Source organism: Lepidochelys kempii, chromosome 24 (assembly GCF_965140285.1).
Source record: "Lepidochelys kempii isolate rLepKem1 chromosome 24, rLepKem1.hap1, whole genome shotgun sequence".
Classification (NCBI taxonomy): domain Eukaryota; kingdom Metazoa; phylum Chordata; order Testudines; family Cheloniidae; genus Lepidochelys; species Lepidochelys kempii.
In genome coordinates, this window is record NC_136403.1 from 7358943 (window position 1) to 7385892 (window position 26950).

The 26950-nt window shown below is 53.4% G+C and overlaps 1 protein-coding gene across 1 annotated transcript; it reads right to left on the reverse strand.

Moving 5' to 3' along the window:
* Window positions 1–840: 840 nt before the first annotated feature.
* Window positions 841–24932, reverse strand: LOC140902911 (hepatocyte nuclear factor 6). The gene is made up of 2 exons (XM_073323498.1): window positions 23999–24932; window positions 841–1139 (listed from the first exon to the last, which is right to left on the reverse strand). Exons 1-2 carry the CDS (start codon window positions 24930–24932, stop codon window positions 841–843), a joined length of 1233 nt encoding a protein of 410 aa, XP_073179599.1.
* Window positions 24933–26950: the final 2018 nt, after the last annotated feature.

Here is a 26950-nt window from a genome sequence, read left to right on the forward strand (position 1 = left end):
GATGTGCCCCAAGGTCACACACCAAGTCAGTGGCAGAGTCAGGAACAAAACCCAGGGCTCCTGACTTATCTTCTGGTGATATTACTAGAAACCTTGTCAGAGCCACATGTAGAACCCAGGAGTCCTGGCGCCCAGTCAGCTGCTCTATCCATTAGATTGCATTTCCCCTCCCAGAGCCAAGGACAGAACCCAGGAGTCCTGGCTTCTAGGCTATCGTTCTAACCATTAGACATCACTCCCCTCTCAGAGCCAAGAACCAAATCCAGGAGTCCTGGCTCCCAGATAACTCTCCCCACTACCCCACCCAGCACCCCTCTCAGGGACACAAATAGGACCCAGGACTCCAGGCTCTGCTTCTCACCTCTGGGCAGCGCCACTTTCCAGAAAAAGGAAACAACCATGGGTTCAATCGTCAAGAGGAAACAAATGCTCTTTAAAGAGCCACGACCTCCCCCAGGCACCCAAATCTTCAGCCATGGGCTTCCCCTGCCTCCCAGGCAGTGTTATTGGAACCGGAGAGAGGGGGCCCAGCTCCCCAGCCAGCGCCAATCAGCGTGGCCCCATTTATCCCAGCTGAGGATCTTGCCTGTGATTATTTAAGCTCCGATCCCCAGCTGGGGTAAATCAGCAAGCCCCCACTCAATGCAAAGGAGCTGATTTATGTTAGCTGAGGATCTGGGCCATGTGGGTTCTGTTGAAACAGCTGAAAAAAAAACTCGGGCAGGGGAAGGGGAAAGAAACCACCGAAGAGGAGAAATTAAAAACAACCCACCCCATTAAACCCCACCCCATTGACACCAGCCTGGCGTGGTGCCCCCTGTCCAGCACCCTGGCTTCCCCTCATGCTTTGGTGCAAGTGATGGCAGAAGAGGCGTGGGTGCCCGAGGATGGGGGGCGCCCCTCTTCCATCCACTTGTCCAGGCTGCGGCGCCGTGCATTCATGAAGAAGTTACTGACGGTGGAGAGCTCCAGGCCCAGCTGCTGGGCGATGGTGACCTGCAGGTCCTTGGAAGGCCGCTGGTTCTCATGGAAGATGGCATGAAGCGTGCGGCGCTGGATGTCCGTGAAGACCAGCCGGTGCCGCTTAGGGACGTGGTTTCTGTCGGCTTTGCCTTGCTCGTGCTCTTTCCTTTTGCAGGCTGCGGCAGAAGGAGAGAAGAGGAGACGCGATCAGAGAGGTGGGGAGTGGCTGCCCAGAGGCACTGAAGCTAGGCGGGTGGGGTGGGTTTAGAGCCAGGGAACCAGCCCAGCCAATAACCCCGGAGACTGGAATCCTCCGGCTACCCCCAGCCCTGGCAAGCTTCCCACATGCTGCTTGGAGCCCCCGGCCCCACTCCAGATCCTCAGCCACAAGCTCAACTCGGGGGGGACCTGCCCGACTGGATTAGCGCAGGGGCTTGTCCAGCTTCCCAGCTGCTAAGAAATCCTGCAGCAAAGGGATAACCCGCCCCACGGGAAGTTTCCTCCTGACCCCCATTTGGCGCTTGCCCTGAAGGAGGAGGGTGTCTGTCCCAGCAGGGCACGCCTGATCCCCTGGCAGGGGATGGGAATTTCATCCGGCCCTGATCCAGGTTTCCTTAACCACAAGACCAACCTCATGGGCTCATAGGGACTGCCTGGCTGGATCAGAACCAAGGTCCAGCTAGCCGGCTATCCCACCTCCCACAGGGGCCAGTACCAGCTGCTTCAGAAGAAGGGGTCAGAACCTCGCAGTTGCCGATGGGGGAATATATGGGATATAAGTTTGAACTGGGGTAAATGACTGCATAAGGTGCAGGGCAAAGGAGACTCGCCCCCGGCATTAGATCATGTCCCAGTCTCCTTCCTCTCTCCTCCGGGGATGAGTCTCCTTTGCCCTGCACCGTGTGCAGTCATTTACACCAGTGCAAACTTATATCACACAAGCCTGCAACTGGGCTCAGGACCCCGGGGTGCTGGGCGCCGCATGGACACCCAGCGAGAACCGGGCCCTGCCCCAACAACTCACACTCTGCTGCCATAGCCGGGCCTATGAGTTTCCCCTAATTGTCAGCTCAGCTGCAGGGAGTGAACGGGAGCTCAGAAGATGTCAGGACGACCTAAAACAAGAACCGCGGGTGGGCAAAGGGGCAGAAGTGAGACAGACGGAGACTGAATTTGTCCAAACAAACAGGTCTCCTGATATAACTCAAGGACTGAGTTCAGATCATGCCCGTTGAGCCAGAGCTGTGTAAGACTGGACCAGAACTTGTGTAGAGATATTAGGCCTAACTGGGGGATAAAAGAACACCCATCCAACTCTTCATAACAACTCTTCCACACATCGCTCCCCCGTCGGGGTCCTCAGAAAGGGACTTTGGGAGGAACGCTGGCTGCGGCGACACTGGGTCGACACATGGAAAATGTGTCTAAATCCCTTGTTTAGAATGAATGGAAAACCCATCTAACCCCACCAGGACAGGGCAGCTCTCAGCTGGGGTTCAGTTTGTGGGCACGGTGGGCTCCAGGCTGCAGAAGTAACTGGGGATGGGACACCCAGTTCAGAGACAACCTGGCCTGAACCTACAACCCAAATCGCAGGTAGACGGCCCACAAAACTGTGACCAACACCCCCTTCCTCCTACCCCATATTCAATGTCTCCCACAGGGAATTCCCCTGCATAGCAGCTTCCCCAGCTGGCATTGAGTTGGTGGGCCCAACCCTTCAAGGTCTCTGCTCTGGCAGCGTAAAGGGGCCTTAAAGGGGATGGACAGGACCCCAGTGCAGGGGTCTCTCTGGCCAATGTGGAGCTGGCATAAGGGGAGGCATTTCAGCGTGGCTATTCTCTGCTTCCCAGGGGCCACAGGTAGCAGCGCGCAAGTTAGAGCAACTCTGAGGCCGCTCTAAAATACACCTAGCTGGAAAAGGCTCCAGAGTACGGGGGACGCAAAGATGGCTTTAAACCATTGCAACGCTTCCATGAGCATAGGGACTGAGTGACTGAGACTCAGGCCCATTGCCTCTTTCTGGGGATGGCCACAAAATTACAGCTGTTGCAAAGAAGAAGAAAAAAAAGACGGTCCTCTCTGCAGATGGTTCACTCAACTCCATCACAATGTTAAACCCCCAGGGTATTTTTGCAAAGCCAGAATCCATGCCAGAGACCCAGACAGAGCTGGGCGCCTGGCCAAGGAGTCCAACAAACATTAACGTGAACGAATTTGATTGCATGTAGTAAAAGCCTTGCGCACGTTCATTTTAAACAAATCTTCTGTTTTCATTAACAATCCCTGGATGGCTGAAGCTTTAAGATCCCTGCCATCTTCTTGGCAGCCAGCAGGGGCAGTGGGGAGAAACAGACCCCATTGCGCTTGGTGCTGTAGGAACACTGAACGAAAAGACCCCACAGAATTTACAATCTCTTATTGGTCTGTGTTTGGACAGCCCTTAGCGCAACAGGGTGCTGCTCCGTGACTGCAGTGCGGGGTTGCTACTGTAATACACCTAGTAGCAATAACAATGTACAGCACCTAACACAGTGGGATCCTGGTCTGTGATTGTGGCTACCAGGTGCTAATACAATACAATTAATAATACGAGTTATTATTATTAATCATAAGTGGGAGGCGGAACCTTTCACCTCGAAGCCAGTGGTTCAAATACAGCCCCATGCTGGAGTGACCAAGTGAGGAGCTGGTTGGATGGGGTGCAGGGGTGGGTCAGGCTAAGTCCCAGTGGGCGGGGGTCTATGTTAGTGCCAGCTGTGTGGATGGTTCATCTATTTCACCCCCTGCCCTTCCCTTGTCCACCTCGGTAGAGCTGCCAGTGGCTGACTGGACCAGAGAGGCTGGTGTCTAGGGCAGGGCGGAGGGGAGTTGTCAGAACATGGGGCCTAGCAGGCCTACCCCAGATATGAGCTCAGCCGCTGAAGAGCAGGTAAAATGAACACATCGGGGGGCAGAGCGCTGAAGCTTGCCCGCCCACTGCCCGTACTGGACATTGACTTGTGCCCGACCTTGCTACCAAGGCTGCTACTCCGGCTAGCTGTGAAAACACAGAACCTGGTGAGCGCCGGCAGAGGGCCTGCAGACTATTTAAAGGGCTACCACCCTCTCCCTCCACACCCCATGCAACTGCAGCCTGACACATATTATAGTGGCCTCCCCACCCGCTCCGAGGGAGTAACCGCAGCCCGGCTTCAGGTCAGGCGTCGATAGCCGTTCACAGCTCAGGAAACCAATAATGCATGAGAACCGTCACTTCACTTCACTCGAGCCTAGTCCGAGCAGCCGCCCGCAATGAATATTGCATCAGGCACTTTAGGAGGCGCGTTGTGGGTGATGGATGGGATGGGCCCAGGGAGCCCAGTAATGAGCAAGAGGCCGACGGGGGTGTGTGTGCGTGTGGGCAGGGGTGAGCTGTTAAATGCTGCCGTATTCAGCCACAGATCCTGTCTGAAAGACAGGCAGAACTATTTTGGGAGTCCTCAGTCCAGTGCTTCATGGGCCAGGCTCCTGGATCGACAGGGCCCAGCTAAGACCAGCTGCGACCCAGCAAGGCCAGCTAAGCACTTATGACTCCATATCCTACAGCACAGCTGAGGCTAGGGGACGTCAGGCAAACGTCTGAGCAACGCAGAGGGTCACCGGGCCATTGTCTCTTATATCTGCTGCACCACTTCTATACCCTAGTATCTGAGTACCTCGTGATCGTTAATGGCCGGATCCTCCCAACCCCTCTGTGAGGCAAGGCAGGGCGATCACCCACTTTGTGCAGATGGGGGAAACCGAGGCACAGAGCGGCCAAGTGACTTGCCCAACTCTGCAGCAGAGCAGGGAATGGCACCACTTGAAAAGCAGGCGTGTGCCCTAACCACTGGGCCAACCTGAAGGTCACTCATAGAATCATAGGTTTCAGAGTAGCAGCCGTGTTAGTCTGTATTCACAAAAAGAAAAGGAGGACTTGTGGCACCTTAGAGACTAACCAATTTATTTGAGCATGAGCTTTCGTGAACTACAGCTTCATCCGATGAAGTGAGCTGTAGCTCACGAAAGCTTATGCTCAAATAAATTGGTTAGTCTCTAAGGTGCCACAAGTCCTCCTTTTCTTCATAGAATCATAGAATATCAGGGTTGGAAGGGACCTCAGGAGGTCATCTAGTCCAGCCCTCTGCTCAAAGCAGGACCAATCCCCAACTAAATCATCCCAGCCAGGGCTTTGTCAAGCCGGGCCTTAAAAACTCTAAGGATGGAGATCCCACCACGTCCCTAGGGAACCCATTCCAGTGCTTCTGGAACCCACCACCCTCCTAGTGAAATAGTTTTTCCTAATATCCAACCTAGATCTTCCCCACTGCAACTTGAGATCACTGCTCCTTGTTCTGTCATCTGCTACCACTGAGAACAGCCAAGCTCCATCCTCTTTGGAACCCCCCTTCAGGTAGCTGAAGGCTGCTATCAAATCCCCCCTCATTCTTCTCTTCTGCAGACTAAAGAAGCCCAGTTCCCTCAGCCTCTCCCCATAAGTCATGTGCCCCAGCCCCCTAATCATTTTCATTGCCCCCACTGAACTTTCTCCAATTTGTCCACAACCCTTCTGTAGCGGGGGTCCCAAAACTGGACGCAGTACTCCAGATGAGGCCTCACCAGTACCGAATAGAGGAGAATAATCACTTCCCTCCATCTGCTGGCAATGCTCCTACTAATGCAGCCCAATATGCCATTGGCCTTCTTGGCAACGAGGGCCCACTGCTGACTCCTATCCAGCTTCTCATCCACTGTAATCCCCAGGTCCTTGTCTGCAGAACTGCTCCTTAGCCACTCAACCAATCCTGTTCTAAGGCTGGCTCCGGGACCTGAGCACAGCTGTCCTTGGACCTGGTTTAGTAGCCAGGCATGCCCAAAGTCAGGACCTCAGTCAGTTGCTAGAGGATAAACAGGTGACTCTGTAGTTCCTAGCGGGACAACTGCAGATGGAGGCTGCAGCTGGGCTGAAATCAGCGGTGAGGATGACGAAGGCCTGGTAGAGACAGGAAGGACTAGCTGGAGGGCTGGATGCTTTAGTTTGAGTTAAACTTCCTCTTTGTAAAGCCAGCCACAGAAGGGAGCTAGTGCCCCCCAGCAAACCCAGCCCATGCGGGTAGAACCTGCCATGGCACTGAGATTGCCTTAAAAACCATGAGATTTTTAAGCCAGCAACAAGCCCGAGGCTCTTCTGATTTGGCTCCTGTTGTCCTAGCCGTTCGGGGTCCCATTTTCAAGCATTTCTCTGCAGCTGACAGAATCACCTGACTCCAGGAGCTGGGACTTTAAGCACCAAACGGCATGGGAGCTGGCGACACTGCCCTGCATGCCAAGCACACCCACCCAGAATGCACCTGCTGGTTTACCGGTGTAAGCGGGGCCTGCACACGTCTCTGTCAGCCCTGGCACACCTGTGACCCAGTGGCACCAGGGCACCGGTGGCAGCATACCACGTGATGCAACACCCCCTCGCTCCCCCTCCAGCCTCCTACCCCACGCGCCCCCCCTGCCAGCTGTACAGAGGCTTCTCTCCCCAATGGCACCACTGTATCCAGCGATGATCTATGTGTCTGTCTTACGGCTGTGAAACATGAGGGCCCTGCCTTTCCCTCCTCCCCCACCCAGTTCCTGCTGTGCCCCCACCCCCAACCAGCCCCCACCCCACCCCACCCCCGCTCCCCGCCTGGCTCCTCGTCTGGGGCCGCGCGCTGATAGAAAATATTGATCAGATCCAAGCAGCGCGTCTGCAAGCAACAGCCTCTTTCACGTTAACCCTTGCCAAGCCGGGCTTGAAGCAGCCACGGATGGAATTGGCGGGGGGGGGGGGGGTTGGGGTTTGCTCAGCAGCCCTGAGGGACGCTTGAAAGGAGCATAGTCTCCTTCAGCAGGGGACCGGGGGCTGAGCTCTGCTGGTTCCGATGAAGCCCCTGCTCTGCCAGTTGTAACCCAAACCTCTCACTGAGGTTGCAGCAGGTTCCAGAGTCAAGCAGAATGGGGCAGTTCACGGGGCTCATGCCTCCTGGAGCTATCGTTTCAGGCTGGCTGCGAACTCAGGCAGGCATCAGTCACGTTTTCAAGCTTCATTCCTGCTCCCTTCGAACGATGGCAGGAGCTGGGGCCCATCGCTCCTCTGCCTTAATCTGGCCCTGAGGGTGCCTGATTCGAGCCAAACCAGCTGCTCTAGTGCACAGGGGCAGCCGTTACCCTGTCACCATCACACAAGGCATCCTCTTGCCAGATGCCCCTTTCAAAGCCAAAGAGGCCCCGAATAGGTGAACAGCTATTCTGTGTGTGTGTGGCGGGAGGAGGGGGTTGTCTCCTGTCTTAGTACATAAAGACCCCACCCAAGACTGGTCTGACACAAGATGGGTGCCAGCCACAAAAATTCAGATCCAGGCTTTGAACACCCTCAAACTTCGATGGGGAGGAGTTTGGGTCCGGGGTGGGTGGAGGTGATACTGGTGACAATCCCTAGTTCTAACTAGTAACAATGGGATGACAGGAATTGTCCATCTGGACCGATCTCCTCCTAGCCAAGTAACCCAGCCTCCCCGCAACGACCAGCCCCACTGGCTCCAAAGAAAGAGAGAGCCCAGGGGACAAGATTTTGTTTCCAGGACATCTTCCATCAGAAGATCTCAAAGCCCTTGGCAAAGAAACTCTCCTGCTTTTCTGTCTCTCTCCCCACCTCATTTTGCGTATTGCTCTTGTTAAGAGCCGATTGCAACCCCAGTCTCACTCCCCCCCGGCCCCCACTTGCTCCCCCTCTCTCACCAGCATATTCCCCATAACAGCTCTGCTGGTAATGTCACAATGGGCCCACAGCTGGAAATTCACAAGATGGCTGGATAGGCAGAAATTCAAAGGCCTCATTTTTCCCTGGTGTTGGGCATCTGCGACTCCCCCTGGGTTTGGCAGGAGCTGGGGGGAGGCTCAGCATCCCTCGGAAATCAGGCCCAAAGGTCCTGCGCCCCACTGAAATCAACGCAAAGTTCCTGTGGAGCTCAGCGGGGCAGGGTTCCCTCTGACTGCGGCACTGGCTTGAACACGGGAAAGGATGAGCCGCTGAGCGCCAGGTCTAAAGCCCTGGCAGGTCGCGAGGCGTAGGGACACTGAATGTACTTAGGGGCTGAGGGTCAGCCCTGAAAGCCGGACTCAACCCAGCGCCTAGCGAAGTCAGGGCGAGTTGTTTGACTAAAAGCCCTTAGTCTATAATACACAGCAAGTCCCCAGCAGGCGCTTGGCCTCGTGGTGATGGGGCTGGAGTAGAACTGGGAAACCAGGGCTTGATTCCAGCTTTGCCACAGGCTCCCCTGGACGAGTCACGTCCTCTGTCTGGGCCTCAGTTCCCCAGCCGCTAAAATGAGTATAATAACCCTTCACTTGTCTGTCTAGACGTCAGGACGGGGACGTGGCTGGGCAGGGCCCGGCACGACGGGGCCCTGACCTCAGGCACTGTGTATCTGGGCAGGGCCCGGCACCATGGGGCCCTGACCTCGGGCACTGTGTGTCTGGGCAGGGCCCGGCACAACGGGCCCCTGACCTCGGGCACTGTGTGTCTGGGCAGGGCCCGGCACCATGGGGCCCTGACCTCGGGCACTGTGTGTCTGGGCAGGGCCCGGCACGACGGGCCCCTGACCTCGGGCACTGTGTGTCTGGGCAGGGCCCGGCACGACGGGCCCCTGACCTCGGGCACTGTGTGTCTGGGCAGGGCCCGGCCCCGTGGGGCCCTGACCTCGGGCACTGTGTGTCTGGGCAGGGCCTGGCACGACGGGCCCCTGACCTCAGTCAGGGCTTTGAGCTCCCTTCAGTTTCCTGGGTGTAAGGTCACTGACTTCCTCATTTCACGGGTGTGACTGAGAGGGGGATTTTGGCCCTAAGATTCCAGGCTGGGATCCCAAGATGCCTACGTGATTTAGGTGCCCAAAGCCCATTGGGTCGGCTCCAGTGGTGGCCCTACTGCTACGATTCACCCAAAGGACCAGAGCAGCCTGTTCTCTCGGTGCCCCTCGTGCCGGGGCGGGGTGGGGGTCCGGCACATCGTCCCTGCTCTAGTCCTTGTACCTAGACACCAGGACAGAGATGCTGGGAGCGGAGCAGGTGACATCAAGGTTAACGCAGGCAACGAGGGAGCGTGGCCATGAATCACGCTGCCGAGATAAATCGCCCACCGGGGGTTGCCATGGCAATGGGAAAGGCCAGGCAGATCGGCAGGATCCTCTCTGGACACAGGGGCACCGGGGTAACCGGCCCCCACCCTCCGGGAAGGGCGAGGGGCTGGGAGAGTCAATGCCCAAGGAAAGGATGCAACCTTTCCCCTTCATGTCTGGGAACGTTTGGCTGCCCTGCTCCTCTCGCGGGCATTTATACTGGTGCTGGGGGGGTACGCTGCTCCCCAGTCAGCATCCCTCCTACACACACACTTTGGGTCAGGGCAATGGTCACCAGGTCCCAAACCTTCACGCCCAGGAGGGCCAGTTCTGCTCTCTGGGGCAGCCCCCTGCACTCAGTGGTGGATCATGCTCCTTCCATGTGGCCTCTTTTCCCGATTTAATTTGCACCTGCTTCCGCTGTTCCCACACGACCTGCTGTCGTTTAAGGTCACGTCTCCTGCTCTCCCTGGCCCCGCCCCCCGAAAACCCCATGGCCAATCCTTTCCCAACTGGATCCAGCCCCCAAGCCTTAAAAGACCCATAGCTGGGGGAACTTCCCCAGCCCTGAAGGAGAACAAACACTGGGAACAGCCAACACTTCCTTTAGGCATCTTCGCTAGGATACGAAACCTTACCGAGCTAAAAAACAGCCGCTGGCCCACGGAGAAGATATGGCTGAGTCCAAAGGGCCTGATCTCTCTCACAGAATCATAGAAGATTAGGGTTGGAAGGGACCTCAGGAGGTCATCTAGTCCAACCCCCTGCTCAAAGCAGGACCAACCCCAACTAAATCATCCCAGCCAGGACTTTGTCAAGCTGGGTCTTAGAAACCTCTAAGGATGGAGATTCCAGCCCCCAGAGGAAGGCTGGCTGGCCCGGGACTCCAGCAATATGGCCTCCATCATGGCTCCGTGGCTACCCGGCCGCCATGGCCAGGTTGGGTTTTAAGGTGTCTGAGAGGAAGAATCTCTGCTGACACTGTCTCTCAGCTGGGCCCAGTTCTTATTCGCCACTCCTGTAAATACACCCACTCTCAGGCCGCTCCCAGAGCCACCGTGTGAACGAGAATCCACTTCCAGGGACTCGCCTCCGTAGAGAATGTTGCTCTCGCTTTGCATAGAGGATAAACACAGGCTGGGGGAGGGATGCAAAAAGAGGGGGCGAATTTTGGCAAATCCAAAATCAATGCTGCCCTTGCAGAAAAGCCCCCCTGGGGAATCGGGCGCAGGGAATTGTGGGCTATTGAATACTAGCTTGTGACTGTCACTGACTGACTGACTGCAAGGAGGAGAGAGAGAAAGAAAAAAATCAATGGCTTCCCTTAAATAAAGCACCCCAGGGGAGGTTGGAAATCAGCCAGGAATTCTCTCCTCCTCCCTTCCCCCATGGCAGCCTGGGTCTCTGTGGCATGGATGGGCTCTGGCACCTGCCTTGCTCGCCAGTCTGCATCCCTGCCACGTCCATCTGGTACCCAGCCCCCAGCCCCGCCGAAACAATGGACCCAGGTATTGCAACATTACTTGGTGCTTTCCATGGGAATGTCATGGAGCTTCCCAGCCCCGCACTGTGGGGTGTTAGGAGAGATGGGTAAATGGAGGGGGATGCTCCTGCCTGAGGGCATGCAGAGACTCAGGGCCAGGAATAAAACCCGGGAGTCCTGGATCCCAGGCCCAGACGCTAGTTCATGCTCCCCTCAGGAGCTGGAAACAGAAGACAGGAGTCCTCCAGCCCACGTCTCCTGCTCTAACCATTAAATATTCATGGTAAATACGCCCAATGGCCTGTGATGAGATATTAGATGGGGTGGGATCTGAGTTACCCAGGAAAGAATTTTCTGTAGTATCTGGCTGGTGAATCTTGCCCATATGCTCAGGGTTTAGCTGATCGCCATATTTGGGGTCGGGAAGGAATTTTCCTCCAGGGCTGATTGGAAGAGGCCCTGGAGGTTTTTCGCCTTCCTCTGTAGCATGGGGCACGGGATTCTCTGCTCCTTGAAGTCTTTAAACCACGATTTGAGGACTTCAATAGCACAGACATAGGTGAGAGGTTTTTGGCAGGAGTGGGTGGGTGAAATTCTGTGGCCTGCGTTGTGCAGGAGGTCAGACGAGATGATCATAATGGTCCCTTCTGACCTAAATATCTATGAATCTATGAACCACTAGGAACCACTCCCCTCCCAGACCAGAGACTAGAACCCAGGAATGCTGGCTCTCCCTGCTAAAATCACTAAACCCCGCTCTCTTGCTTTAATGGGGCACTGGGGATCGCCCGGCTGCAGGAGCTGCTCTCCATTCAGTGTGAAGCCACCAGGCCAGAAATCTGCACCGTGTCCCTCCATGAAATTCTCCCGATTGTGGGCTTCTCTTTGCCCAATGTTCAGAGTTGCTCTGGCTGGGAGCAGCTGCCACTTTGATGGAGGGCTGGGCAGATTTGACTCATTGGTCCTGTCTGCATCCTCAGCTGACATGGGGTGCGTAAACCTCTGCAGCCACCCCGCCCCCCCCCCCCCAGGAGCTAGATCTAGGTGCGTCTACACTGCATTGTGAAGCTGGGTCAGACTCAGGTTTGAGCCCCAACCACCTATCCATCGCCACACAAATCAGTCTGATGTGGGTCAGCAACCCCTGAGGACCCATATCCTATGGCCCGTCTTGGGGGGTGTCTGAGCCTGAGTCCCGCTGAAACTCTGATCAAAGCCCTGCCATTTTGCAGTGCGGACGCAGCTCAAGCCGCAGACCCGAGCCAGAAGGTTTGCACAGGGCAGTGTGTACGCTGCAAGACGTGGGTCCAGCAGCTGCAAACCCAGGTTTACAACGCAGCATGGATGCTTGAAAACACCAAGTCCACAGGTCCAGGTCCCACAGATACAGGTTCACAAGGCAGGGTAGACATCCCAGAGGGTACCCGCCCCCCCAGCCTGGTTTCAGAACCTGAGCAGGAACGGCCACACAGCTATGTTTAGTGCCATTGCAAGTCTGTAGACCCAGTGCTGAGGCTGGTTGCCATGGTTTTTAGGGGTTTTTTGCAGTGTAGACGTACGCTTAGGGTAGACCTTCGGGTGAAGGCTTCAGCCCAGGCTCTGGGACCCTCCCACCACTCAGGGTCTGAGCCTGAACATCTGCGTAATAGTTAAACAGCCCCTGAACCCGAGCCTAAATCAGCGGGCACGGGCCGGCCACGGGTTTTTCACTGCAGCGTAGAGGTACTCTCAGTGACTGGCCCAGGGTCAGGAAGTTTGTGGCAGAAGGAATTGAGCCTAGCTGGGACGTCTCCTAAATGACAGGCTTGTGGCCTAAGCCCCAGCCCCAGCCCTAGCCCCTCTCCCTCTCTTGTCTCTGTTTGCACCCAGCCAACATCCTGACTCGACCTGCCCGTCAAATCTAGAGCAGCTCCCCTCTCGCTAATTACCCGGCTCCCTGAAGTCCGGCTCATGGCTCCCCCAGCTGGAATTGGCACAGATCCTAAGATGACAGAGCAGCAGCCACTGCTAGCAGGGGACATTTTCTCACTGGTAACGTGCAGCCCAGCCAGTCCCCAGCTGTCTGACTTCATTCTCCCACGTGTCGCCCCCAGCCCCTGAGATTTTACCCCAGCCGTTTGGTCTAGGTTACAGAGCATCGCCTCATTCAAACAGGAGAGGAGTCAATTGCTCTGTCTCTCAGGGACATGCATGTTTCATTTACATTTTTGATACTAGACTAGGGAGCGCGGTTAGTGGTTAGAGCAGGAGGGGACTGGGAGACAGGACACCTGGGTTCTATTCCCAGCTCCAGGAAAGGGGTGTGTTTATAATACCACAAATAGCAGCTCCTTTCCAGTAAGACTCTCAAAGTGCCCCCCCCACCCCGCAAGGTCAGTATCTTTTGCCCCATTTTGCGGAGGGGGAAAGTGGAGTTCACAGAAAAGAAGCCACTGGTGCACGTGGGAACAGAACTCAGGATTCCCAGTCTCATCCCCTGTGTGGGTTTCCTATCTCTGCAGCCGACCTCCTGTGTCCCTTCAAGCAAATCCCCTCCCCTCTCTGTGCCTTAGTTTTCCCATCTGTAAAATGGGGGTGCTGACCCTCCTCTCCTGCAAATGACTATATTAACCGATGCTAGGAAAGTGCTACGAGACCCTGCAATCACAGGCGCTCCTAGGGCGAAGGATGACAGCTGTTAGACTGTTTGCTCTCTGAGTGTGTTTGAAGGTGGCCCAGAAAAGACCCTAGTGCTACATGACTTCTTCTGACCGACCGTCGGGCAGAATTCAGATACTCCTCCAGCCTCAAAGAGCTCCAGCAGGGAATATTCCCGCGCTTCAAAATAATGCTGAGCGACCACTGGATCTTTTGGTGCGGGGACCAAACCAAAACCTCCCTCCCCCAAAATCCTAATCGTTCCTAGCCAAATACTATTTTTTCCATTGAATCAGAAAACTCAACGTTCATTGGACATTTTGAGTTGCCTTGAAACAAAGATTCCCATCCCCCGGTTTTTTATTTCAATTCAGCCATTTCAGGTAGTTCCCCCCTCCAAGGGCATCATCATGGTGCTGGATGTTTTTGTCTCTGATAACAGGGGCTGAGACCCAACAAGTCGTTTCACACAAAGCAGCCATCAGAGGGAAACAGCTTTGGGTCACTGACGACCAGGCTGTGGAGCCCAGACCTGGACCCCTGAAGGGGGTGAGTCGTGTGGGGAGGAGAGATGTGTGGGGCAGGGGAAGCTTGACCTGAGCGGCACCTGGTTTTGGTTTCCAGGGGGAAGCCGATCCAGAGATCTCTCCAAAGAGCAGGGCTGACGGACTGGGCTCAGTTCTGGTCTCTCCCTGGTTTTATGCTAGCAAATCTCCAGGGTTTTCAGCGGGCTCTGGCTCGGATCCTCGGTGGAGCCACACCGGCATTAGCCCAAGAATTGGGATCCCTGTCTCCATCCACCAGGCTGCTCCCCTTCAAACCAGGGGCCTGGCTCCAGTGGGAGCAGGGGCAACTCGGTTGTTTTCCAGCTGGTTCTGTTTAGCCCCCGTTGCATCTGCAGCTGCTGCTGCTCGCCCCCCTCCCCCCCCCGTTGTCGATTCCCAGCCTCGCTCTTCGATTCCTCTGCAGCAGCAAGGCCCAGTGTTTTGTCTGTGGCTCACGTACTGGAGCGGATTCTGCAAAGGGGACGCGCCGTGCCACACTGCGGCGGAGGTGGGGTTGGAATGCCCAGCCTGACTCCCCCGGGGGGCCTGGATTTCTGCACCGAAACACACAGGCCAGGAGGCTCTGGAAGGAGTGTGCGTGTGTGCGTGTGTGTGGGGGGGTCTATGCCCTTCTTGACCTGTGCACCCCCTAATGCAACACCCCCGCAAAGCAGCCCCCTCTCCCCTTTTCCCAGCAAAGCTGGAACAGCAGAGTGTTCATACCGCTATAGCTTCATCACACTTACCCATGATACCACAACATTTTTACTCACCATTCAGATCTAAGGGCTAAGACACTAGACTGGGTCTATTCCTTGCCCTGCCGCGGGCTTGTTTGAGTGACTTGGGGAGTGGGACGTCCACGCTTGGTGCCTCAGTTTCCCTCCCCCCCCCACACCTTTCGTCTGTCTTGTCTAAGTTCTCTGGGGCAGAGACTGCCTCTCACTCTGTGTCCGCTCACAATGTCTCCAGGCTCTAGTCCCATACAAGTAATAATGCCTTGCGACGGAGCGATGGTCTCAAGTTGCAGGGCGGGAGGTCTAGGCTGGACATTAGGAAACACTATTTCACTAGGAGGGTGGTGAAGCACTGGAACGGGTTCCCTAGGGAGGTGGTGGAATCTCCATCCTGAGAGGGTTTTAAGGCCCAGCTGGGATGATTTCATAGAATCATAGAATATCAGGGTTGGAAGGGACCCCAGAAGGTCATCTAGTCCAACCCCCTGCTCGAAGCAGGACCAATTCCCAGTTAAATTTAGTTGGGGTTAGTCCTGCTTTAAAATGGGGTTGGACTAGCTGACCTCCTGAGGTCCCTTCCAACCCTGATATTCCATGATTATCAGTATTTGACTACCCCCTGCAGCACAAAGTACAGTTTGTTAAGTAGCGGGGTCTCAGGCCCGGGAAGCTGGGCTTTGCGTGTGGATCCCTGCATCCGCACCGAGCCCGGGTCACATGAATGGGGTTCGGGGGCGGGGTTCTACAGCACGGAACGGCTTGTGGGACGGACGCCTTGCCAGCACATTTGTTACAGAGCTAGACCGATGTTTCCCCCTCGATACATCATATCAGGGGGATTGTTGCTCTCCTGCTCCCCAACACGCTCTCCAGAATTAGGGCCCAGCCGTCCGAGCCCTGCGCCTTGCGAACGCCACCAAATCAGGACAATCGCGCTTTGCACCCCCCGTTTTGGGCTCCTGAAGATGGACGGGTCACAGAGACTCAGACCTGAACACCAAGGGCAGGAAACACCGGTTGATTGAAAGGCTGCTGGGCCAATCCCATAGTTTGCCCCACCCCAGGAGGGACCAAGGGAACATATTGATGTTTGTAAAGCACAGTTAAGGTGAAAAATGGCTACAGAACTGCTGTGGGAGGTAGCTAGGGTCCTGGGAATCAGGACTCCTGGGTTCCATCCCTAACCTGCCATCTTGCCCACAGCCTTGCTCTGTGCCTCAGTTTCCCCATCTGCAAAACAGGACTAACGATACTCACCTTCCTTGGAGAACCACGGATGAGACGTACTATCCACTATTGGTGCGTTAAAGTTTCTACTGATTATGAGTTGCCAGCATATGGCTCCATTTGGCCTGGGTTTGAAGTCTGGGGCGGTATTTGTTTTCACACAGCTAAGGCCATAAGTAAATCAAAATCCAACTCTTACTTATACAGCAATAGCCTTGGTCTGTATTGCTTATAGAGTCAAAGGCCAGATGGGACCCACCGATCATCCTCCCTGATCTCCTGGATAGCCATGAACACTTCCCACCTGCCCCCACATTCATCCCCATAACCAGAGTTACACCAAAGTATCACAGCCCTCAGGAGACTAAACAGAGGTAGCACCCAGGGCGGAGAGTTGACTCAGCAAGCAACATACATAGAACATAGAGTATGGACGCACTTCAAGCTGGTGGCGTGATTCCCAGCTTGATACTGATGCTAGCTGCCATCGAGCTTGCGTGATAAAAACAGAGCAGAGGGGCTGGGGGCCCTGAGTATTGCCTCCTATCTCAGACAGGATCATATTGGGGCAGTTGGCCCCTCCTGGCCCGTGCCCAGCCAGGCTACACTCTATTGGGAGTATGCTAGCTCAACCACACTCCCTTCTCAAAGGACAGACGTAGCCAGAGACGTATTACAGTAGTGTCTACGGTCCCCAGTCAAGACTGGGACCCTATTGCTACAGTGAGAGAGAGAGAGTCCCTACCTCAAAGAGCTTACAAGCTAAAGAGACAAGCCAAAGGGTGGGAGGGGAAACTGAGTCACAGAGAGGGTCAGTGACTCGCCCAGGAGGCGAGGCAGGATCCCTGACTTCCTGAACCCCCGTTCAGCGCTCTGGCTGGCTGGACCCCAGCCCCCACTTGCTAGGTGCTGCACACGGGAACAAAAAGACACTCCAGTCCCAAACCTTAGGCACCAGACCAGTCTGAGTTTCTGGAGGCTCAGGCTAGGCAGGGTACCTGCCCCTTTGACAGCCTCGTCACAATTGCATGTTGTTTGTAAATCCAAAGCACATTTATCTAAGGAAGCTGGGAAAAAAGCTCAAACCGCACATTAAGGTCTAGTGTGGGCCGACTTTTTATTATGTATTCTTCAGGCAGAGGAGCGGCCTCTAAGTATTACTGTATTTTTCCTAACAAGCGCTGTCCTTCTAGGAGCCCTATGTCAGATCACCTTCAGTTTTGGAAAGGGGCTGCCTTAGGTTGAAACAGAGAAAGTCCCGCAAGTTCGTTTTTAAATTTAGTCTCTAAAGGGTTGATCCTGCACTCCTTAGAGTCAATGGCAAAACCTGCATAGACTTTAATGGTGCAGAATTAATAAGATCTCAGCTGATGTCTAGTTGTAATTTTCCCACTGTTTCAGGAAAGCTATTAATTTATAGGGAGTTAGTATTGCCCACCACAAGCAATCAAACAACATGAGTTAATGCCTTCTCCCCAAAAAATCACGTGATTGGATCTAAAGGCGTGGAATTTTAACTAGAATAAATCCTGGGTTGTTTTTATTTGTCATCTCCTCTTGGAGCCTTTAACAGCCACATTTGCAAGCTTCTCTCTACAACTCCAAAGGTTAGAAATAATAATAAAAAAAGTCATCGGCAATGCAAGATTCTTACATCATCACCTGACTCCAGGAGCTGGGGCTTTAAGAAAACCCAACAGCATCGCAATAAAATTGCAAAGAGTTGGCAGTACAACAGGTCAAATCCCGCAATCTTTGTTCCTGCAAGTAATCGCAGTGGACTCAGCAACGCTACTCTCAGGAGTCCGGGATGCTGGATCTTGCGACAGCTAGCCACCATTGTAGTCAACAGCACAACACTTACTGACTTCAGCGCGAGCAGGATTGGACCCTGTGTATCTGCCATGTACCTGTAAAGGGACTCAGTTTCAAATCAATAGGAATAATCTAGCTACACTAAAGAGAGACTCATTTCAAGTTAAATCAATATTTAAAAAAAAAAAACCCAAACAACCTTCCCTGCAATCCCATAGTATGGTAACAGCTGATTGTACTAAAAGTGACACGCTTAAGGCCGAGAATTTTGCAAAAGGGACTAGCAAGTTTGGAAGCTCAACCTGAGACATCTTACAGGGGCCTGAGTTCCCACCTTCCGAAAACAAGGTCTCAAGATGGGCGTCTGAAAACCAGGGCACCTGTTACTGACTGTTTGTATTGGGATAGCACTTAGGAGCCCCAGTCAGACCTCAGGAGCCCATGGGGCCAGGTGCTTGTGCCTAAAAGCATTCGTCATCTTTTAAAAAGGCCCGGGGACAGATTTGTAAAGGTTTTTAGGCACCTGAACATGCCGGTGGGCACTTTTGAAACTCCCCCTAGGCGCCAATCTGCATCTTTCGGCACCTAAATGTATTTAAACCAGAGGTTCCCAAACTGTGGTCCGCGGACAGTTCCCTCTAAGGTGCCTGTCTGGGCAGCCGCACACAAGAATGAAGGGCCACCCACCTAATTAGTGGAGCCGTGCTGGCGAGGCTCCACTAATTAGGTGCCTGGATCCTGGAGAAGACGCACATGTAAGGTGAGGTGGTGGCCTGGGGGGGAATAGGGAGTAGGTGGGAGGGGGTAGTGTGGTGAGAAGAGGGGGCGGGGGGAATTTGGGATGTGCAGGGCTGTGGCGGCCAGAGAAAGAGGCGACTTTCCCCAGCTCCAGGGTTATGGCTGCCAGGGAGAGAGCCCCCCCCCCCACTTCCCTGCCCAAGCTCAGGGGCTGCTGCGGCCAGGGAGAGACCCCCCTCCCTCCCACCCCCAGCTCAGGGGCTGCCGTGGGGGGGGGGGGGGGAAGAGGGCACATCCCTCGTATTAGAAAGGTAAGACTGCTGCTATTAAAATATGAGTTGTGTGCTTTTATTTGTAGAACAAAAAAAAGTTAATTAATATTCATTTTTTTATGTAGCGCTTTTATCCAAAGCCCTTTACAATAGTGAGCTAACGGGACAATCAATATTTGGAAAGATCATTAAGTGGCTGGCCGAGACCCTCAGCAATTTTCAAGTGGTCTGCGGGAAAAAAAGTTTGAGAACCACTGATTTAAATAATCTCCCTCTCTTTTTCTGTTTAAATATATCACGCTATTGATTTTATGGGGAAGGTGCTCTGATGTCACAGTGATGGGCAGCAATATAAAACCCTAGGACACACACACCTCCTCCCCCCCCCATTGACTTTCATCACGGATGCTCTGATTTCGACTTCACTCAGCTTTGGACAGCAAAAGTAGCTTTACCTAAGTCTAGCCAGTTTCATTTGCTGGCTCTCAGGCCCAGGCTCCATGCTCCTGTCCTGACACAGCACGGGAAAATGTATATTAAAAAGCATGTGCGCGTGCGCAGGGGGGAGATCCCATTAAGTTTTTGTTTGGTTTTAAAATTTCATAAAAACTTTTCTATTCCTCCCAGGTGAAGATCGCCCTGCCTCAGGGGCGTGGCACAAAACCTATGCTCCATTTTCATCCCAGGGCCTTAAAGTGCTTTACAAACGTTGGTCAGCCTTCACCACCCTTCCGGGTGAGTGATCATCTTCATCTGGAGAGGAGGGGGAAGCAGAAGCCCAGAGAGGTGAAAGTGCCCTCCCCAGGGGGCCCCACATGCCAGGGGGAGGAACAGAGCCCAGGAGTACGGCCCCACTTTATTACAGGGAGTGACACATTCTGGAAATGTGTCACTGCGTGTGGTGCAACCGGATCTGTGCAAAGTTTCCGATTTACATTGCAGGACAATCCCTGTGCAAAACCTGGTACCTCGGCACGGAGGGCCCCCTTTCACAAGTCAAGATTTCGCCATGAACCCCGGCGAGCCCGGCTTCTCTTGGCAAAAAGTACCTGGCAAAAATACCTGATGTTGAGTTCCCTCCCCGGGCCCAACGATCTGCAGCCTCCCCCAACCAGAGATCTGGAGTCTCGCCTCCTCCTGAAATAGGGATTGCCTCCATACCCCAATCCTGATCCCCCGGAATGCCTCCCTGCAGCTCACTTCCCACCGGTAATGGCGCCACGTGAGCACAGCTGCTGGTGGGCCGCAGGCAGAGGGACGTGTGTGCTGTTGCATAAGGGCACAATCCCACCAGGCCCCACGCTGGGCACAACTTCAAAGTCAGCAGCACAGGAAGACCCCCAGGTCCTTTCTGTCTCCCACGTTCGCTGAGCCAGCTCAGAGCCCAAAGCACAGGGGCTGATCTCATGGGTGGCTCTTACTCAGTGGAGGCAACAAGACTGGATTGGGGGCCGGATCCCGCTCTTTGTTCCATGTTTGTCCAGGACTGGACACTGTGGGGGCCTGGTCCATGACTGGGGCTTCGAGGCGCTACGGCATAACCAAAAATAATAACATAAATCACCGGTAGGCAGCCACCTCTGGGGTGGAAACAACCGTCTAGCCTGCAGTATGCTGAACAGTGGCGGAGGGATCAACTGAATCCGCAGAGATGAGGCCATAGCTATGGAACGGGGCTCTGAAGGCAGTGACTGAAAAGGATTTAAGGATCATAGGAGACAAACACTTGGACATGAGCTCCTACTGTGATGCTGTGGAAAAAAAAGGGCTAATGTCATACTTGGACGTAAACACAGGGAAGTAGTGAGTAGGGATGGGATTTCCCTGCTATGGGGATATTGCAGCCAGTTCTGGTGACCAGAGTTTATAAAGGATACTGAACACTTAGAGAAGGGGCAAAGAAGAGACACAAAAATTATTTGAGGACTGGAGAAAATGCCTTATGGGGAGAGACCAAGGGTAAGTCTACACTGCAGACCAAACCCCACAACAGTGATTCTCAGAGCCCAGGTCAACTGATTTGGGCTTGCGCTGGGGGGCTAAAAATTGTAGTGTAGACATTCCTGCTCGGGGTCTGAAACCCCTGTCAACTTTAGTTTGTACTGACTTCGCTAGTGATTTTTATGTAGCCTGTTGTAAAATTAGGCAAATATCTAGCTGAGTTGATGTACCCCTTGGAAGACCTCTGCACACCCGCAGGGGTTTGCATACCCCCAGTTGAGAACCACTGGTCTTGTGGAAAAAGGCAGCATGAGAACCAAATGGCCTGAAGCTGAAGCTAGACAAATCCAAGCTCAAAAAAAGGCTCCCATTATTAACAGTGCAGATGACTAACCATTGGACCAGCCGGCCAAGGCAAGTGGTGCATTCTCCATCTCTTGATATCTTCAGATCAAAACTGGCTGCTTGCCTGGAAGAGATGCTAGAACTCAGCTGTGCTCCGGGAGGTCAGACTGGGTGATCTAACGGAGCCGTTCTGGCCTTAAAATCTGTGAGGGCAACTCTCCTTCTCTGGGCGGGTTTTCTCATCCATGCAGAACAGACCCGGGTTTCTCTGGGGATCATCCAAAGGGCGACAGGCCCCGTAGAGCTCAGTGTGTCTCTCCCAGAAGGGTGGAGATGAGTCAACTCTATTGGGGTTCAAACTTGCAAGTCCAGGGAGCATAGGAATTGCAAACTGGAGGTTTACTGCCCCAAGCCTACCCCTCCAGCCAATGCAGCGGGAAGCCGAACACTTCTCTTAGCCCAGCCAAACGGCGTTGCTAACACAGGGCTGCAGCTAACTCCCTGGTGCTCACCAACTCCGCCCTAGCGACAGTGGCTGCCTGCATGCAGACCAGGGTCACCGTCCGCAGGCCAGATCACGCAACACAAGCCCACAGGAATGCACTCACAACATTCACCACTGCTGGGTTAAGCTGGGGGCTGGTGTGCAGCGGGGCCTTCTATACCCTTCTCTGCCCCCCACGCCTCTTGGACAGCTTCATTCCCGGCTGCCCACCCTGCTACAGCAGAGGGGACACAATCGAAGACAGCCACTGCTGCCCGATGTTAAGCAGCCATGAGGCTGCTCTGACAGGTCCGGGGACAGCAGCTTGCATGGCTCAGTAGTCGGATCAGGACAACACAACCAACCACCCCTCTGCCATGCTTTCGGCATCACAGGATCTGGTCCTCGGCCTTCACGGTGCTAACCTCAGGGCCTGGGCGCTGTGACAAGAACCCCACGCCAATGGCTTTCTTAGTCAATGCTAGAAATCAGAGGTGAGGAAAGGCCTCATGCAGCTAGTGCAGCCCCCACAGCCGTCCCCAGCCCTAGGATTTCTCTGGGGAACCGCACCCAAGAGAAGCCCTCTGCTTTCCCACGAGCCCCGGCAGGACTAAACACTGTCAACGTCTCGCGCCGCGATCAAGGTAAAACGAGAGGAGCCGGAGGACGGAAAGCACAGCACACAACTGGAGCGAGATGCCTCTGAAAATAACTAAACGCTGGATCTAAAGCTCACGGCAGCCACCGGGGGACTTGACGCTATGGCTCAGTCCCTGAGCCTGCCCTGCTTCCTATTGCCCAGGCCTGCTCCTTCTGCTAAGAGACGGCAATAAAACTCGGGGGTTGGGAGAGTCCTAGGGTGTCTAAATATCATTCCCACCAGCCACAAACACCCCCATTTTGTTTCCCCTTTCCCAATGGAGCCATAAGCCTCCCAACAGCATCATTAGCGGCTAACGAGCAAAGAGAAGCTGTTATCGCAGGGCCCTGCTGTGTCATATGATGGGGCCAAGGCCGTTGTCACATGGCTTTTAATAGACATACGCACACAACCAACGCTAACTGGCTCACCGGGAGGCAAGTCAGAGAGATTGGGACCAGGCTGAGAGCCTGAAACACAGCCAGTGCCTCGCATTGGATTTATCTTTTAACCTTCGTTTTTCAACCGCACCATCCCTTCTGAAGATGACGGGAGAGCCTCGCAAGCATGAAGGAGAAAGGAACATAAAAGAAGCAGAATCATTCCGAACAGCCATGCAAACTCATTGAACTGCAGTGATGATCTGAAGAATCACCAGCCACCAAGATTTGGGCCAAGATTTTTCAAAATGAAGGACGACAGTTAGGCTCCTAGATCCATATTGAGGCCACTAAATAAATAGTCTCATTTTTGGAAGCGCTAAACGCTCACCAGCTCCCAGCGGTAACAGCTGGGGGAAAAAAAATTTAGGCCAATTATTTAGAAGCCTAAATAGGGATTTAGGAGCCTCGCTTTGGATAAGGGTCAAATCCTCAACTGGCCTCAATTCAGCAAAGTCCCTCCCTACAAAAGGATATTAGTTAATGTTAGATATTAGATTTTAATGGGACTTAAGCACACATTTAATGATAATCGTATGCTTAAGAGTCTCCTGCTTCAGGACTTAAGTCAAGCTCTAGACTATTAGGGGGAGAAGCCCCTACGCCAGGTTGTCACATCACTGCAGGGTTTCTTACACCTCCCTCTGAGGCATCTGGTGCTGGCCCCAGTCGGATACTAGGATAGATGGGCCTTGGGATTGATCCAGCCTGGCTTGCCTAACCAGGACTCTGGCGTAAATCAGGATTGTGCCATTGAAGCCAATGGGAGTCACGCTGGTTTATACCAGCTGAAATTCCGGCCCGCACTTTAGAAAATCTTGGGGGTTTTGGTCAATGAAAAAGGCCGTCCCCTCCCATCTGTTGCAAGGGGGCAGCACTGTAAATCCTCCATCTGTGGAGATTCTCCCCTACAACTTCCTCCCACTGACCCTACAATAATAACAGCAGCGCAGAAACATCACTGTCTTCAGTGCTATTTGGACCCCATCCAAAGCTCGCTGAAATCAGTGGAGACTCCCATCAGCTTTGGCTCAGGCTTCCACGCCATGGGATATGGTACACCACCATTGAGAACAAGGTCTCCATCTTGATCGCGCGGCTGAGACATTCAATCACACCATGGCAACACGAGGAGCAGGGTGAGGTGACAAAATGGCTTTACCAGCATAAAGGGCAGAAGGCAGGTGAAGAAAAAACGATGAAGCCCCTTGTGTGTATGTTGAAACCACCCCGAAACAATACAGGGGAATGCAGGAGAGGGAAGGCATCCGGAGATTCCTTTGCAACCCAATCACCCCTACCCCCCATAATGTGGGCGTGTACATTGCAAGTTCTAATCAATAGCTCTGATCTGTATTACCAAGCAATAAAGGCTCGGGGTGTAATTATTCGTGCATTGCGGCTTCATTCAGGCCTTCCAGTTTGCAAAGAGATTAGCAGAGTCTCAGAGCTGGTGACCTTTGCTCTCTTTCTCTCTCTCTCCCCAAAATCAAGAGGCAGCTCCATATATCCCTGTATTGTTCCAGGCTCAGTTCCTGACCATGCTCATAAAAAATATCTTACCTTCTAACCTTAAAGCTGCCATTCTCTGAAACTCGGGCTCCTGCAGCCAGCGCCACATCCTTTTGAAAGTCTCCCTCCCGGACTTGAGCTTGCTCCAGGGCTTAGGGTTCCTGAGAAGGTCTGACAAGGTGCCTTGAGACCGGCACAGCACCCTCTCGGCAAAGATGGCCTGGGGGATGCTGTATCTCTTGAGCTCAGCGATGATCCGCTGGGCCACTTCTTTGGTGTTGATCTCCTCCAGCTGGCTGGAGAGGACGGTGGTTTGGGTGGAGATGGGCTGGTTGGGTCTGGAAGTCACGTCCGGCCGGGCATGGACATAGTGGTGCTGGCCCATGCTGTTGGGGGATCCCATGGTGGAGTTCTGGGAGGGGGAAAGCTCCCTGGAAAAGTGCTGGTCGATCCTGCCAAACATGGCAGGGTGGGCTTCGAAGCTATTGGCCGCCACCATCTTCTCGTTGCCCAAGTGTCCGGCAGAGTGGCTGTAGCTATGCATGGGGGTCAGGTTCGGGCTGGGCAGGGACGACAGACTCTGCCCCATGCCAAGATCCTTGTGGTAAGGGCTGTAAAAGTTAGCGCCGGAACCCAGGCCCCTTTCTTCCCTCATCAGGGTGAAGCTCCCAATCACGTTGCCCACCGGCAGGCACTGGGGGTGATGGTGCTGGTGGTGGAATTTCTCGTGCAGCGGCTGCAGAGGGGTCAAGGTGGTGTAGCTGTTGGCGGCCCCGGTGGGCGAATCCCCCCCGAAGCCAAGCCCCGGGTGCAAAGAGGTGGCCAGGTGGTGCTCGGCTCGGTGATACTCACTGCCGTCCAGCACCGAGGCCACCAGAGACGGTCTGGAGAGAGCGGAGTGTAAAGCTCTGCCTTGGCCATGGATCAGCTCCTGCTCCTGGCTGGACATGTCCCCGGTGTTCTCCAAACCCAGCTGGACATTCATGGCTGCCGGCTAGTGCATCCTCTCTTTATCTACTTTGCGACTCATTAATCTTTCGGTTCTTGAGTGTGGGGAAGGGCTTGCCAGATTTCAAGGGGGTCTGAGGAAACCTCTCTGCCTTTATCAGTGGGGATGGACAGCCAAAGCGGGAAGTCCCCTCTGTATTCAGCGACCAGATCTTGTCTCCAGTGTGGGAAATCTAACATCCACTGGTCTCGGCTGCAGCCCCAGGAAGACAAGGGCTCATCATTTCTCCCCAGCCCCCACACAAGCCCCTTTCAAACTGATCAGAAACTGGACACATTCTAACCCAATGCTGGATGGATTTGGGGGAAGGAAGGGGGGGGAGAGGAGGGAGGCTGGAGGATTCCCCCCACCCCCTCCCTTTAAACCCCAATCAAAGTGAGAAAGTTCATGAAGAACCTGGCTTACCTAATGCCGGCTGGTGCTTTTTCTAGGCATGGGGGGGGGGATGTAAAAATATAAACAAATAAAATAAAAACAACAACGACAAGAAGAGTAATACTAAAGAAATGAAAATCAGCAGCAGGGGTTCAGATCCCCCCTTCCTGGAGCTTTCAGCAGAGGGGCTCCTGTGTCCGGGAATGTGGAGGGGAAGGAAAGGTCTCCTCTTCCCTGATCATTCAGCCCTTTTAGGGTAGTCCAGGAGATCTCCAGCAAAGTGCTTGCAAAGCAGCAGCGGGCTCCAGCAATTAGCTACCGGCTGTGTTTTGGTGGTGTGGGGGGACGGATTAGATCTCTCGCTCCCTCTGGTTTTAATAGGTGTAGCTCAGAACAGTTCCATCCTCTTTGTGTCTGCTACACACTCACACTCACACACACACACACACACACACACACACACACTGATCTCCTCCCTCCCTTCCTCCCTCCCGAGAATACTGCCCTACTCCAGCCCATAGCTACTCTCATCGATTTCACTAGCAAACACTCCGCTTTCCTGCTTCTCACACGTCACCAAGCCTAAAATCTGACAGATGTGCAATCAGCAACCAACCTGATTTAACCCGATCGGGCCCGGCTTCGACAGAGCGAAAAGGGGCGTGGGGGGGGTGCGGAAATCTAGATTATATTGACTTTGCAGTTTGTTGCAATACTTCGTGGCTCAGGGTTAAAATGTATATTTAATACTTCCCCCAAAATATTTATATCTTTATCTATCCAACTGAATAAATACACCATATCTGTCTAGCTTTACACTGCTGCCCATCACCGTGGTATCTGAGCCCCTTCCACGTCGAACCAACAGCGAAGTCCCTCGTGGATTTCAGGAAATCTCTGTCTCTCCTCTGTATACTACCTGTATTTTTGTAATGCCTCTCTCTTATGTATGAGATCACAAATAATCTATATAGAGTCTGTATTTAAATATAGATGAATCTATACAAACCCACTTAGAGAGTCTATGTGGAAGCTTGGGTTATAAATCTATATAAAGCCACACAACTGTGTACATTCTTATATTTTTGTGATTTACCTACCTTATGTAGGAGATCATAAAAACCCCATGTAAATCTAAATAGTATAGAAATTGCAAATGCATGTTCCTATATTTTTGTGATTTCTCTTATACAGAACTCACCAAAAAATCTATATATAATATATACAAATCTAAATATATAAATCACACACATATATTCACCTCTCTGCCTTGCTTATATGTAGACGGAAAAAGTGTGACAATCCAAGCTATGAGAGTTTCATAACCTTTCACACTGTATAAGGGGACACTTAATTAGCCACAGAGCTGAAATGCGGTTTAAACGGGACTCATCCGTTTTAAAATCATTCCTGTCCGACCAATAATGATCCCACGGAGCCAATAACGCGAGATTTTTTTAGCTTTGTGCACAATATTAATAGCTTCTAAATCTTGGTAAGCCTCTGTATCTATGTTCTGCAAAATGCAGATGTAGTATCCGAATCCCCTCCCCTTATACTCACAATGATTTCAACCGAAACAATTACAAAAGTAGATACCGGCGGCCCTGGGACAAAGT

What these genes read in the sequence shown, in the direction of transcription:
- LOC140902911 (XM_073323498.1), bottom strand. Translation starts at nt 24,932, where the DNA reads ATGAATGTCCAGCTGGGTTTGGAGAACACCGGGGACATGTCCAGCCAG. An exon ending in GGCAGCTTTAAGGTTAGAAG is followed by an intron (nt 1,140 to 23,998) that starts GTAAGATATTTT and finishes CTTCTGCCGCAG; the next exon opens with CCTGCAAAAGGAAAGAGCAC.